Source organism: Artibeus jamaicensis, unplaced genomic scaffold (genome assembly GCF_021234435.1).
Source record: "Artibeus jamaicensis isolate MK-2021 breed Jamaican fruit bat unplaced genomic scaffold, CSHL_Jam_final contig_519, whole genome shotgun sequence".
Lineage (NCBI taxonomy): Eukaryota > Metazoa > Chordata > Mammalia > Chiroptera > Phyllostomidae > Artibeus > Artibeus jamaicensis.
The window spans coordinates 48,498,959-48,512,749 of NW_026521871.1; the positions used below are offsets into that span (position 1 = coordinate 48,498,959).

The 13,791-nt window shown below is 50.0% G+C and overlaps 1 protein-coding gene across 1 annotated transcript in view; it reads right to left on the reverse strand.

Annotated features, from left to right (window-relative positions):
- SCN5A (sodium voltage-gated channel alpha subunit 5) overlaps positions 1-13,791 on the reverse strand; it is a 93,075-nt gene that overhangs the window by 7,402 nt on the left and 71,882 nt on the right. Inside the window, exons 21-24 of the mRNA XM_037148247.2 lie at positions 8,683-8,856; positions 5,167-5,289; positions 3,118-3,399; positions 516-569 (exon numbers count right to left, since the gene is read on the reverse strand). Of these exons, the coding sequence (XP_037004142.2) occupies positions 516-569; positions 3,118-3,399; positions 5,167-5,289; positions 8,683-8,856 (633 nt within the window). The remainder of the gene's footprint in view (positions 1-515; positions 570-3,117; positions 3,400-5,166; positions 5,290-8,682; positions 8,857-13,791) is intronic.

Sequence of the window (13,791 nt, forward strand, 5' to 3'; positions counted from 1 at the left end):
CACAGGTGTGATACAGGGCAGGGCCAGGGCTGGGTGGGTGGGGAGTGGAGTTGAGAAGTGGATGGTTGCAGGTGAGGACAGCAGGCTCAGGCTGGGCTCAGGCCAGGCACCATGTTCCCACGTGGCTTTTGCCCTTGGGCCATCGGGAGGTTTGACATAACGAGGTGTCTCTTAGTCTTCTGTGAACTGTCAGTGTGAATGGGTGGGGTACAAGGACAAAGAAGCTTGATTTGCATCTCTGCTGCTCCCACTCCATCCTCCTGGGGTTAAGACTTTAAGCTTCAAGTGAGCTACAGTGAATTCAATTGGAAAGATATTTGGGAATCTGGGGACTCCTTGGGAGACCACTGCCTTGGGGCCAGGCCTGGGCATTCCAGAGGGGTTCAACCGCAGGTGACACAGAGATCTGGCCCTTAAGGGGGCAGGCGAGGGGCTTTCAGACGTGGACTTGATTCCTCAGTGGCCAAGCAGCCCAGAGCCTTAAGTGCCTGACTGGGTGGGAGAGGCCAACCTACCCCTCTGGAGTCCACAGCTGCATACATAATGTCCATCCAGCCTTTAAATGTTGCCTGAAAGGAAGAGACAAGAGTAAGAAAATCACTGAACTCTGCATGGATTGAGCCACCAGGGGTCCTGTCCGGACAGGTAAGGCTGGGAAGTAGCCTCCTGTGAGAAGATAGAAGCCCACTCGACCCCTACAGCAGGGTCCAAACGGCTAGGTGGTCAGGCAGGGGCCTTCTTGTTCAGGGCTGAGGGTGGAGGGGAAGCCAGCCAAGCAGATACCCGAAGAAGGCCATGCTTGAGGGTATAGGCTTCTTGATGTTGGCCAAGAGATGATGGATGAGGCCTGAAGGAGGTTGGCCCTTCAGATCTACCTGCATTTCAAATTCTAAAACAACACAGAGTCCCACAGCACATGTCAGGGACAGAGACCTGGGGCTTGGGCTCTCTGCTCTGACCAGGACCCCTTTGTCCTGCACCTCAGAGAACCTGGTAGCTTCTGCCCCATGGCTTTTGAAAGCAAGTCCCTAAAGAATTCCAACCTTCCCTCGTACTTAATGGAGTCCTTTGGCCAGTGGTGTGTGGGTAAGTGGTGAACCATGAATTTGCAGAAGAAAGGAAAAGCTCCGATTGTTGGGTTTGCCAATTTCCCTGCGAAAACCCCTCCCACCGTGGCTGATTTCACATTGCCAGCCTGCTGCCACAGAGCACGGGGTGGGAGGATACGCACAGGAGCCTAGATTTCTCTGCACAGATATAATAGATGTAATAACCTCAAGAACACAGAGGATCCTAGATAGTAATGGCGAGTTTTCATTTCGTTTTAATATCACTTAGTTAATTATGATTTTATAAAATGTAATTTTTAATAATAGCTTGTAAAATATCTGAAAACGTAACCATCAGCTCTCATGAACCCACCCGCGCCGACTCCAGCACGCACTATGGCAGTAAGACAGGGCGCCAGCGTGGGCTGCGCTGCCTGGCCCAGGCCGGGCTGCCTTGGAGAGTCTGAAAGAGTCTGAGAGACAGGCTGGGCGGTGAGACCAACTGCCCGGTGGGCCTCCCTTATGTCCTTGGCAAAATTCAATCTGGCCCTGAGCCTCCCTCCTTTCACGGTACAAGTGTGTCCACACCAATGCTGCACCAGTGGCTGAAGGACTCCGTTAAGTACGAGGGAAGGTTGAAATTCTTTAGGGACTTGCTTTCAAAAGCCATGGGGTGGAAGCTACCAGGTTCTCTGAAGTGCAGGACAAAGGGGACCTGCTCAGAGCAAAGAGCCCAATGCTGCAGTTTTTATGAGGCTGGGAGGACAGATGGGGAAACTGAGGCGGCTCTGCAGATGGCAAGTGATTTCAGCCCTTTATGCCACAAGGCCCTCACCTGTGCAGACAGGCCTGGAAATGCTTTGGGGACTGCTGAGGACCACCCAAGGTTATGAAATGCCTGTGGCTAAATTCTTTCCAGCCCCCATGCTGTTCTATCTGCAACGGTGGCCAGTCCTCAGTCTATAAAAGGGGCCTTTCCTACCAAACTCTGACATTCGGAGGGATAGTCACAGGGATTGGAGGACCTCTGGGTTTGGGCCTGACCCTGTTCTCCACAAGGTATTTCACGGGAGCCTTTGGATAAAGCTACTACTGGCATTTAGGGGGTGCATGGAGGTGTGAGTGGACGTGCATTAAGTTTTCAGATGGGTGTACCGCTGAGTTTACCTCTGCTGTGGGGACTACTGGGAACAGGTGTCTGGGTTGGAGTGGGACAGAGAGCAAGCGAGCTGCAACTTCACGAGTTACGGTTCTAACTGCGTGTCTGCTGTTTGGACTGTTTGCAGGTTAATTTTATGGCACAAGTTACAGTCACTGAAGCCATGATCCTCAAATCAATGACAGCTTTGGAAGACTGGGTAGGGCTGTGTGTGTTTAAACATCAGGGATGGAAGGAAATCTATTCTTTTAAACAATGCAGAGGATAGCACTATTTTTTGTAACAGAGAGATGGCCAGAGCCACAGTTTTGCTAACAGTTCAGCCTCTGGGTCTCTATGGTCTTTTATTTTTTAAAAAGATTTTATTAATTTTTAGGTAGAGGGGCAAGGGTGGGAGAAGGAAAGGGAGAGAAACATCAATGTGTGAGAGATACATCAATTGGTTGCCTTTCACCCAACCCCAATTGGAGACCCCGTGCCTGCAACCCAGGCATGTGCCCTGACTGGGAATCGAACCAGTGACCTTTCAGTTCACAGGCTGGCACTCAATCCACTGAGCCACACCAGCCAGGGCTGTGGTCTTTCATTTTTAACCTATGCCATCACACTGCCAAACTGACTGCATGGGGAGTTGAACTTGACTGCTGACTGGGAAAGTAGTTCTGCCTCAGCGCCCAACCCCCATGCCACGGAGCTTGGAGAATGGGGCATCTGCTCCAGAAAGGCCAATCTAGGGGCTCCCCAAGGAGCCAAGGAGTCTCTGGAGAACCTGGAACTCCCTTGGGCAACATGGCCCTACCATGAGGATTCAGAGTGGTCCGGCTGCCCCCCTCCTGCCCACACCATGGGAGCAGGTGTTGTTGCTAGAGAACCAGTGGGCGGAAGGAGGCCCTCCTCTCTGAGACTTACCACCTGCAGAAGGGCCAGGTACCCGGCCCCCACGTTGTCAAAGTTGACCTTCACCTTGGTCCAGTATAACTCGCCGGTCATGTTGAAAGACTCACAGTCACTCTTGTTGTTCACGATGGTGTAGTTTAAAGGCAGGTCCCCTTCCGTCTGGTTGATGCACCTCCCAAACTTCCCCGCGAAGAGGTTCACGCCCATGATGCTGAAGATGAGCCAGAAGATGAGGCAGACGAGCAGCACGTTCATGATGGATGGGATGGCGCCCACCAGGGCATTGACCACCACCTTGAGTGGACAGAGAAGACTCAGCTCCTGGGGGTGCCCAGAAAATATACCCTTCCCAAGACCTGTCAACCCCTAACCCACTGAACTCCTGGCCTCAGGTCCCTGTGGGGGAGGGGTGCAGAACACTTTGTCCCCAAGGAAAGGCAACCCATAGTTGGAAGCCCTGGTGGGGACCGAGGGGAGTGAGAAAGAACACACACACTTTTCCCTTTGCACCCCAGTCTGCTGTGACTCCAGATCATCTGCCTTCTCTTGGCCCTGCCTGAATCCATAACCTTGAAACTTAATGTTCAACAGGGTAGTCGACTACGCCAGAGACAGATGGGAAAGGGCCTCAGGAGATGTACTGTCTGAGCCAACCTTCTGAGTTTCTTCTGGGGTTGCCAGACCTCTGTGCGGTGTGTGGGGAGGGTCTCTGAGAGTCCTCCGCTGCCGCCAGGGGAGCAGGGCTGGGAGGGCGGGGGTGGGGGTGCTCCCTGCGCCTCTGCCCTCCGCGGGGAATGGCTCTCTGACCCCACGGAGCCACCGCCTCACACGGTTCCTCTAAACTCACAGCACCCAGGAGAGGCTTCCCGGGCAAAGGTATATGGTCGCCCCTCCATGAACCAAGTCCCCAGCTGTCGGCGAGCTAGAAACACATTGGCCACAGACTGGAAGTGAAGCAGGTGCAGGGCTGTGTCATGGGTATGGGGCCCGGGTGGGTCACGCTGACGTACGCAAAACCGAGGGGGTCCTCAGCTCCCCGGCAGGCACGACGATCCCAGGAACAGGGTGGGAAACTCAGCTCTCAAGTGTGCCCTTGGCTGGCTCGGGGGCTGAGAGCAACTAGCATCTCTCCCTGTGTCCCTCTGGAATCAAATGTCCTTGCTCCCAAAGACACTCTCCACTGAGGTCGGATTATTCACTTGGGGTCAGTTTCCACTGGGAGTAAGTGCTTTGTGTCTCAAAAAATGGGGGTGTGGTGGGGGTAAGTTCAAAACCACCAACCGAATGGGGGCTGTGTGAGGGTGCCCGCTGGACAGTGGAAGCACACGGATGTGCCGCTGAAGCCACAGCGATTTACAAACCATGCATGCACACTTTGTAAACAAGAATGGTGGGCACACACTAGCACACACAGTGTTGGCACTCTTGCCATGTATCGTGTAATGTGTTTCCTCAGTGAGCTTTTCACATTCGCTTTATGGAACACTTTTTTTTTTTTTTTTGGTAAAACTTGGTGACTACAAAGATGCACAGGGCTCTGTACACTTAGAAAATAGTGCAAAAGAGTAAATAAACTCTATGGCAAACACAAACTGGCATCCGACGGTGGGGATGCAGGTTGCTCCTTCCTGCTTCACACCCTCTGTCACAGCCCTGCTGCCCCTCGCAGGCAGAGGGAAGGCGGCCGTGTCTGCCAGGAGGCCGGGCGAGAACAGACATATGCAACTGGGACACATGCGGAGACGAGGTCCCGCAGGACGACAGAAGCTGGGGCCCCTGGGCCGGTGAGGCTGGACTGCAGCAGAGACACATGTGCCTGGGGGCCTCGCCTGATCTCCTTTGTCCTCGTGGAGGCCACAGGGCTGGAGGGGACTGGCCTGTGGGTGCTTCTCACAGCTCACCGCCCTCTGCGTGCCCCCATACTAAGCCGCCCTTCTACTGGAAGCTCCTACCAAGTCATGGGCCATGGTCCCAGTCTGGGCAGCTTGGTCCACAAGTGAGAGTGCGGGTCCCCTCAGTGGAGCCACCTCCCAGTCCCTGGTGGGAAGGCAGTCCTCTTACCCTCATGCCCTCAAATCGTGACAGGGCTCGCAGGGGTCGGAGTGCCCGCAACGTCCGCAGCGACTTGATGGGGCCCATCTCAGAAAAGCCCAGGGTGTGGGCCACCAGGCTGACCAGCGAGACCTGTGGGAGGCAAGGCGGGGGCCATGGAGCGAGCTCTGGGGTCAGGTAGAAGGGCTCTGGGTCCCCTGAAAACAGCGCTGGGTGTGAGAAGGCCAGCAGGCCTTGCCCACGTCCGATCTTCATTATTCCCAACTGGCTTGTCTTTGAGCGCCCGGGGCCAGCCTTCCTGGGGACCCAGAGATGGGGCAAGCTGGAGCATGTCCTGGCTTTCAGACCCTAACGGAGAGTCCCCAAAGCCACCCACTGGTGTGGAGGAGCAAAACCACGAAACCTTTAAGTCAAATTTTTGGGCCTTTTGGAGGGAAGGAAGACCTGTCCTGGGTTGAGGATGAGCAGACAGACCCTCCAGGGGCATTTCACTGAAGTCAGACTCTGCAACATTCTGACATCTTCCAAGAAGGGAGGCTTGGGTGGAGATTCTGGGGCAACGAGAACCTCGGCTCTCTGCTCCCTTGGCCCCGCCCCCCATGGCATTTGCTTCCTGTGGACCTGATCCTTCTAAAGCTCTGTGGGCATCCAGTCGCTCTTACTTCACTGGCCTGGGATCACAGCCTGGACGTGGCCCCCTGCCTGACCTCACATGCAATTGCCATTAATAGCACCTTGGCATTCGGGGCAGCCTGGGGGTGGTGAGGCACCACGGGCAAGGGCCTGACTGCCACAGCCTCCTCCCAGGCTTGGAAGCACCGGGTGGGAGGGGGCCGGGCAGAGGGGCACCCCTTGAGGATGCCCAGCCTTGGGGCTCCATTCCTGGAGAGGCGGGGGGGCAGCATCTCCTAGGACCATCTCCTGAGAACAGGGGCCCGGGGCCAGTCAGCCTGCCCAGTTCCCGGCAGGCCACCCCTGACGTCTGTCCCTGCCCCACCTGTCCCACCCATAGACCCCCAACTTGGCTGATGGCAACTCCATCCTTCCAGCTGCTCAGGCCGCAGCACCGGCGTCACCCGGCTCCTCCTGTCTCTCACACCTTACACTCAACCCATCAGGATTTCCTGTTGGCTCTGTCTTCAAACTACATCAGAAGTTCAGACATTTGTCACCGCGGTCACTGCCACCATCCTGGCCAGGCCACTGTCACCTCTCCCCTGGATTACTGCCACAGCCTTCTGACTCTACTCCCTGCTTCCACTCTGGCCCCTCCCCCATCACCCACAGAGTGTTCTTTTAATGGCATGAGTCAGTTCATATCACTTTTCTGTTCAAAGCCCTACCACGTCTCCCCACGTCATTCTACAGAAAAGCCCGTTTTCCCAAGGCTGCGCCCTTTCCACCTCGTGTGCCTGGTCTCCTCTCCTACACCTGCCTTCCCCGCCCACTCTGCTCCAGCTGCTCTGGCCTCCTGGTTGTTCCTCAAGTGTGCCAGGCACGCACTGACCACAGGACCTTGGCACTGCCGCTCCCACCTCTGCTGGGAATGCTCTGCAGACACCTGCCCGGCTCACTCCAACTTCCCTCAAACGTCCTCCGGCCTGTTTAAAGTTGAGACCTATACCTTCCCCTCCCCCTGCCCCTACTTCCTTTTCTTCCTCATACACGTCATCTTGTGACATGACACAAAATTGGCTTACTTAGGGTTATTATCCCTCCACGGTGACAGGGGGTTGTGTCTGTTTTGTTCCCTGAGATCCCCAGCACCTACAACAGAACAGCCCCTCCCCACACATGTTCAACAGGGTTTACTGAACAGAAAAGTGCATGGATCAATCCTGAAAACATCCTTCTCCAGACCCTGAGGCCTGAAGAGCCCCCTTCCCATGAGGTGTGGGGATGGGGGTGCGGGTGGCACAGCCAGCGTCAGGGAAGCTGGATTCCAGCACTCGCTCCCTTCTGCTTGACCTTGGGCAGAGCCCCTCCCTGCTGTGAGTCAGGGCTTCCGTCTCCACCAGCTGCCCGTGCAGTCTTGGGACTGGGCAGGAAGCGCTCCCCGCTGCCTAGCCTCAGCCGACTTCCCACGGCGGCAGGTGGTGGGGTGTGGGTAGGCTTCTCCAGAAGTCTTTGAGATTCCCTCGGGCCTGCCCGGGGACAGCCCCTCAGCAGGCCTGACTCCTGAGTGGGGGACAGGGCGAGGGGGCGGCTGGGGTTTCAGGCCCTGGTTCTGAGGGCTCCAAGCTATAAGGACACCCAGAGACCCCTCCCTCTCTACTACCCTAGCACCCCTCACCCCAGCATGAGCATCCTTTCAGCCACTTGGGGGGACAGAAAGAGGCCTGGACTGGAGGTCCAATGACCTGATCCTGTGTCCCCTTGCAGCTGTGGACCCAAGGAGCCTCTCCTGCCACAGCCAGTCAAGGTCTCACCTTCCACCCAGCCTGGACGCTGGCCAGGCCTGCTGGGGACCGAGCCCCTCCCTTTGGTCTCAGAGTAGGGTATGGGGACAGAGCACAGGCCCGAGCCTCTTCTGCAACCACAGGAAGGACAGCCCCTGCTGGTGGGCAGAGCCTGCGGCCAAGCCCAGAAGCCACGAGTGGCTTCTGGAAAGCTCTTCGCAGTCTGCAGATCCTGACTTGCATTCTGTTCTGCGGGACCCACCACAACCGGACAATGAGCCCTTGCCCGAGCCCTTTGCCTTTGCCGGGCCCTCCGCCTGCAATGAGAGCAGGTCCAAGGCTGTTCCGCACCCCAGTCTCACCCCCTGCCAGCTCCCACTCGACTGCTCAGGAACCCCTTCGGACCCTGCACCCACCCTGCGTGGCACCCAGCAGTGCCCTGGGCCGGGGTAGCCGTGGGGGCTGGTGCCTTTTACTCCTCTGCCAACTGGGTACTTAGAGGATGTGTCAACCCCCTGTCTCAGGTCCTCCGTGGACACAGTCTGGGCAGGTAAGCCATGCCAACCACCCAGCTGTCCAGGGCAGCTGCTTGGAAGCCCTTGGCCAGGCGCACGGTCTTCCCCTTTCTCACAGGCAACCCCCCCACCTCCCACCTCCCCTGGCGGATGAGCTGCCTGAGCCAGGAGGGTCCCTCCTGCCTGCCCAGCACCTCTTCTCTAGCCCTGTCCCCTCGGGCCTTCAGCTCGTTCGCTCCATCCCTATGGAGACACCTCCTCCTGCATGTGGGTGTGGAGGCTCTTATCTGGCCACGTGACTAGTGGGCCTGACAGAGGTTTCCCGACAGGCCGAGAGGGAGCCCTGACTCCTGCCCTGTTCACATCCCTGTCTGAAACGCTCTTCACCGTTTCATACGGTGAGTCTGGTCTCCCCCAGAAGCCAGGGGGCTCCTGAGGACAGGGCCTAAGGCTCTCCTCCAGGACCCCAGACTCCAGCCTCCTTCCCCTCTGCCTGCCCCATGGCACAGCCAAGTGCCTCCACTGCAGCCGGACTCCTGCCAGCCCTATCGTTCTGTCCCACCCAAATCTGTCTCAGCTCCTGCTCTCTTCCCGCCAGGGGCCACACTCACATCCACGATGAGGAAGTCCAGCCAGCACCAGGCGTTGGTGAAGTACTTCTTGAAGCCATAGGCCACCCACTTGAGCAACATCTCTAGCACGAAGACGTAGGTGAACATCTTGTCGGCATATTCAAGCAGAACCTTGACGGTCTTCCGTTCTTCCAGGTAGATGTCCTCAAAGGCCTGTAGACCAGGCCAGACAAATAGACAAATGGACAAATGGACATGACATCCTGACTACGGCCAAATCCCACTCTACGTGAGGCATCAACTCTAGTAGCAATGGCTACCCAGGAGGGCGGGGGGAGGGGCAGAGGTGAGATGGACAATGGAGGGGACCCTGTGTGGTCAGCCCGTGCTCCACGGAGCGTGTGTGTGCCCCTGGTGGGCTGGGGAATGGCTGGACGTGGTGTGTGGACAAGAGGGCAGAGTGAGTTTCAGAACGCTGCTTCCTTTCCATTGAAGAGCAAGCCTCGGTTCCGGGCTAGGACGTTGTAAAGAACTTCCTAAAACTTGCCGATCTTCCACTTTAATAGGGAGAGTGGGTGTGCAGGCTTAGCTCACTCCCAACCTCCTGCTGGAAACAGCATGAAACTTTTTGTTTTCGCTCTCCTTTATGCAGTTACCTACTTCTCATAGAAAATAACATTGGTTTCCAATTGCAATAATCATTAGAAGTTTCCGTTTATGGGAAATTTTATTTAATAAACTTTCCCTTCAATTAATTTCCATTGAACAAATATATTTATCTAACCAAAAAATAAACAAACAAACAGTAAGGGTTAATCTAAAGCAAAACCTTAAATGAATGATAATAAAGACAGTTTCTAGCTACGAAGTTTAGGAAACACAGGAGCAGATAAAGCCAAACCTGCTAAAACCCCCAGAATCTAGGAGTCAAAGGCTCTAAAATGCTACGAGCTGTCTCTCTCCACCTCCTCCCTCCTGCCTGGGCCCAAACTCCTGAGCCCACAGAGAAGTCCCCAGGGCCCCCAGCTGCCCTCCTCCACCTCCAGCCTTCTGAATTGCATCTGCTCCACCTGGGTTCCTGCTCCGCTCCAGAACGGGCTCTGAGCCTCCCAGTCTAGGCAACTGAGCACGTCACCGAGGGCCCTGGGGAGCCGCCTCCACCTGTGACTCTGGGCCTCCCTGTCTGGCTGAGAGCAGCAGGATCCAGGTGGCCAGTGCTGTCCCCAGCGCCCAAGGAGGAACTGCGGACACATATGTGTGGCCAGTCTGGTCAGTGTTCTGGGGACAACAGTATGATTCCGGTCCCAGCATGGACTTGGAGCGTTGTTCAATAGAAAGAGTAGGTGTGCTTCTTATAAAACGTAAATAAGATAGAAATTATAAAGAGAAGAAAAGGCACCTTTTAGTGTCAATTTCATGACACCAAAGCAGCCAGGCTAACACTGAGGTGAAAATTCTTTTGGACACTACTCGTGTGTGTGTGTGTGTGCACGTACAGGCACCATTTTGTAAGGTATACTAAAGATTTTCCTTTGAAACTTTTTTCCCCACTAAACAATCTTTTGTGAGCGATTATCGACTCCATGGTGTGATTACATACAGTACCATTCTTTTTAAAGGCTGCATGGCATTTCATTATTTGCATAAACTACTGTTTATTTAGCCAATAACCCTGGTGGTGAACATAACTGCTGTTTCCAATTTATCCCAATAGAGACCACACGGCGAACAGCATGTCTCCTCATTTCTTGAGGATAAATTTCTAGAACTGGGATGAAAGTCAAAGGTGAACTTTGGTACAGATTGGGAGTAGGACGTCAGAAGGAGACACCTAGTGACCTTCCCCCGACAGTGCGCGAAGGTGGCTCTTTCCTCGCCACTCTACCCCCACTGGTGACGTTTCTCCCTTGTCACCCTTCCCAGCCTAATGAACAAAAACTGCATTTTGCTCCATTTTTATTTATTTTATTACTGGTGGTGCTGACATCGTTTCCTTGGCTATTGATTTGCAGCGTTCCTCTCTTGCTTGTTTTTGTACGTGAGTGTCTGGTTTATTTGGGGACATTAACTCTATTTGATACACTTGATCCTATTGCGTGCCTTTCAGTCTTGTTTCCTGTTGTTTACCATGCTGAGGTTCTACGCTTGGTCTCCATTTACTGTATAATGTAATAGGATTATATCATTACTGTGACTTTTATGTAGTAAATAAAACCTTTGGCATGTTAAGAAAGCCTTTGCCTATTCCAAGACTAGAAAAAAAAGACCCTTCTTTTCTTTTTAAAAATACTTTCTGGTTTTATTGTTTAATATTACAATAAAAAACCTAATTTTGGTAATGAGCGACTATTTTAACATTTTCTTCAGAGTGGCTGGTCAACGGTCCCATCACTTTAAGAATCACTTCAGATCCATAGATTAGAAGTCACCATTATCACACACTACATTTCATTTCAGAGCTCTCTATATGGTTCTTCTCTATCTATTCTTGAATTAGCATTACATGAATTTTCTTGGAAATTTCCAAGATAAAAAACTTGGCAATATTTTGTCAAATTCCCTCAAAAATGTTGGAAATTTATTGCTTTTATATTAAATTTATTAACTGTTCTAGGAACTAATATGAAGCCTTCCTACCCAAGACTAGAGTATATTTATAGTATATTTATCTGTTTGTCTTCTACATCCCTTAGCAAAGTATTATAGTTTTCTTCAAGTACCTCTTACAATATTTCATGTTGTATTTATGCCTAGTTATTTTGACTACAATGCCTGGCATGTAAGGAATATTCGAGAAATGTTGCCTGTGTCTAAAAGGTTTCTGTTAGTATAAAACAACAACAGCAACAATTCTTTGTATATTGTATGACATATAATGTTTTTAATAAGTTTTAAATTTTCTAGGCAATCATTACATAAAAGTAATAATATAACTTCTACTTATTTGTATTATCATTAACTCTTATTTTATTCTTGACCATATACCTTCAATTCTGTTTTCCATTTTTTTTTTTTACTGTATGTTTAATTTTCTTCTTTAATTGCACTGGCTAGTACTTCAAGGTCATTAAGTAATGAACTACTCATGAAAAGTAGTTAAATCACCCTTTTCCTTATTTCTGACTTTAATAAAAATGATGAAGTGTTTTACTACTAATGATGATGATACAAGTTAATTTGGGAGTTAAGTTTTTCACTAACCTGAAGAAATATATGTTATTTCTATTCTTATCAGTTTTAAAAATCAGAAATTTATTGACATACTTTTAATCTCTGGCTTATTTATATAAATAGATTTTCTGATATGGCACTATTTTGACATATATCTAGCTATGGCTTATTTTTTAAAAGATTTTATTTGTTTATTTTTAGAGAGAGGGGAAGGGAAGGACAAAGAGAGGAAGAGAAACATCAGTGTGTGGTTGCCTCTTTCATGCCCCCTGCTACAGACTTGGCCTTCAACCCAGTCATGTGCCCTCACTGAGAATTGAGCTGGCGACCCTTTGGTTCATAGGCCAGTGCTCAGTCCACTGAGCCACATCAGCTAGGGCATGGCTTATTTAATCTTTAAAATATGTTGTTGTATACTATTTGCATGTATTTCAAGATTTTTCTGTCACTCTTCATAAGTATGGAATATGAAAACTGGTCTATAGTTTTCCTTTTGGTGGGCTTAAGGAAACAGCATTTAAAAACAGCATTATTTAGCTTTCATAAAAAGAATTTGTGGACCTTCCATCTGTTTTCATACACTAGAATATTTTAAATAAGACTGGGATTATTTTCTTTCTTGAGAATGTGAATGATTCCGCCCTTGGAGATGTTGAGTGTACCTATCTGACTGTTTTACTCTGAACTTTTATCAGTTTTACTATTTATTTTCTAATTCGTTATGTTTGTATTTTATAAACCACCTCCTTAAAGTTATTTTGTTATGTTTCTAATTTGAGTTAAATAATTAGTTTATATTCTTCCTATTTAATAATATAGTTGTTTAAGTCTATGAATTTTACTCTTATTACAGCTTTGGCTGCATCTCACAATGTAATATTCTCAATATTGTTATTTTCTAGTTTTCCTTCCCTCAATTACAGGTTTCTCCTTTACCTCGATTTTTCATTTCTCATTTTTCTAGATTTCAGGTGGACAGAACAGGTTGGTGTCATCTTTGGTCCCTGGATAGTCTCTTTAATTTTATTTCTTTGCTTACTTATTAATGTAATGAATACCCATGAACCTGCCTCCAAACTATTTTTTGTTTAGTCCAAGATTTATTTAAGAATGACTTCTACATTTTTAAGGGTTTGTTTTTAATCTTTCTATCTTTCCTACATCTAGCAGTTTCCTTATCTGTAAGCTAGGCTTAATAATACTACCCGATTTATAGGGTAATTGGGAGAATGAAATGAATTAATGCTTGTAATGTGTTTATAACAGAGTCTGGTACACAGCCAGTACTATTTAAGTGTCAGCTATTATTTTTATTATTATTAGGTTACATCAAAATATTAATTATATACATATATTTGGTTTTCTTATTTCCTCATTCAATTTGATTTGTAAAGAACTAATAGGAGCGTGGCAAAATCTACCTGCCCCATTGCACTGTGCTACCCCTGCCCTGATGGTTTTTGCTTCACAGAAGTGCTATACAATCCCTAGCAAATATATTCATAATAGTCATATTTTTAATACAGGCTGGACTCTCTTTCTTTTACTATTACTTACTTACTTACTTAATTAATTAATAGAGAGAGGGGAAGGGAGGGAGAAACATCAATGTGTGGTTGCCTCTCACATGGCCCCCACTGGGGACTTGGCCCATAACCCAGGAATGTACCCTGACTGGGAATCGAACCCGCAACACTTTGGTTCGCAGCTTGCATTCAATACACTGAGCTACACCAGCCAGGCCTCTCTTTTATCTCAAGCTTTTACCTTGAATCCAACCTCATTTAATATTAACTGACAAAAGCACTTTTGGTGGTGTTGTCATTGTTTTCATTTGCTTGTTATATCTTATTATTGCACTTTTAATAGTTCTGAGTCACAGAGTTCCGGGTCTGTCATTTCAGAGCAATAGCTGAAGTTCTGAAAATATCCATTCAGAGTCCTTTTCTTTTCAAAGATGAATTTTACCCTGTTACA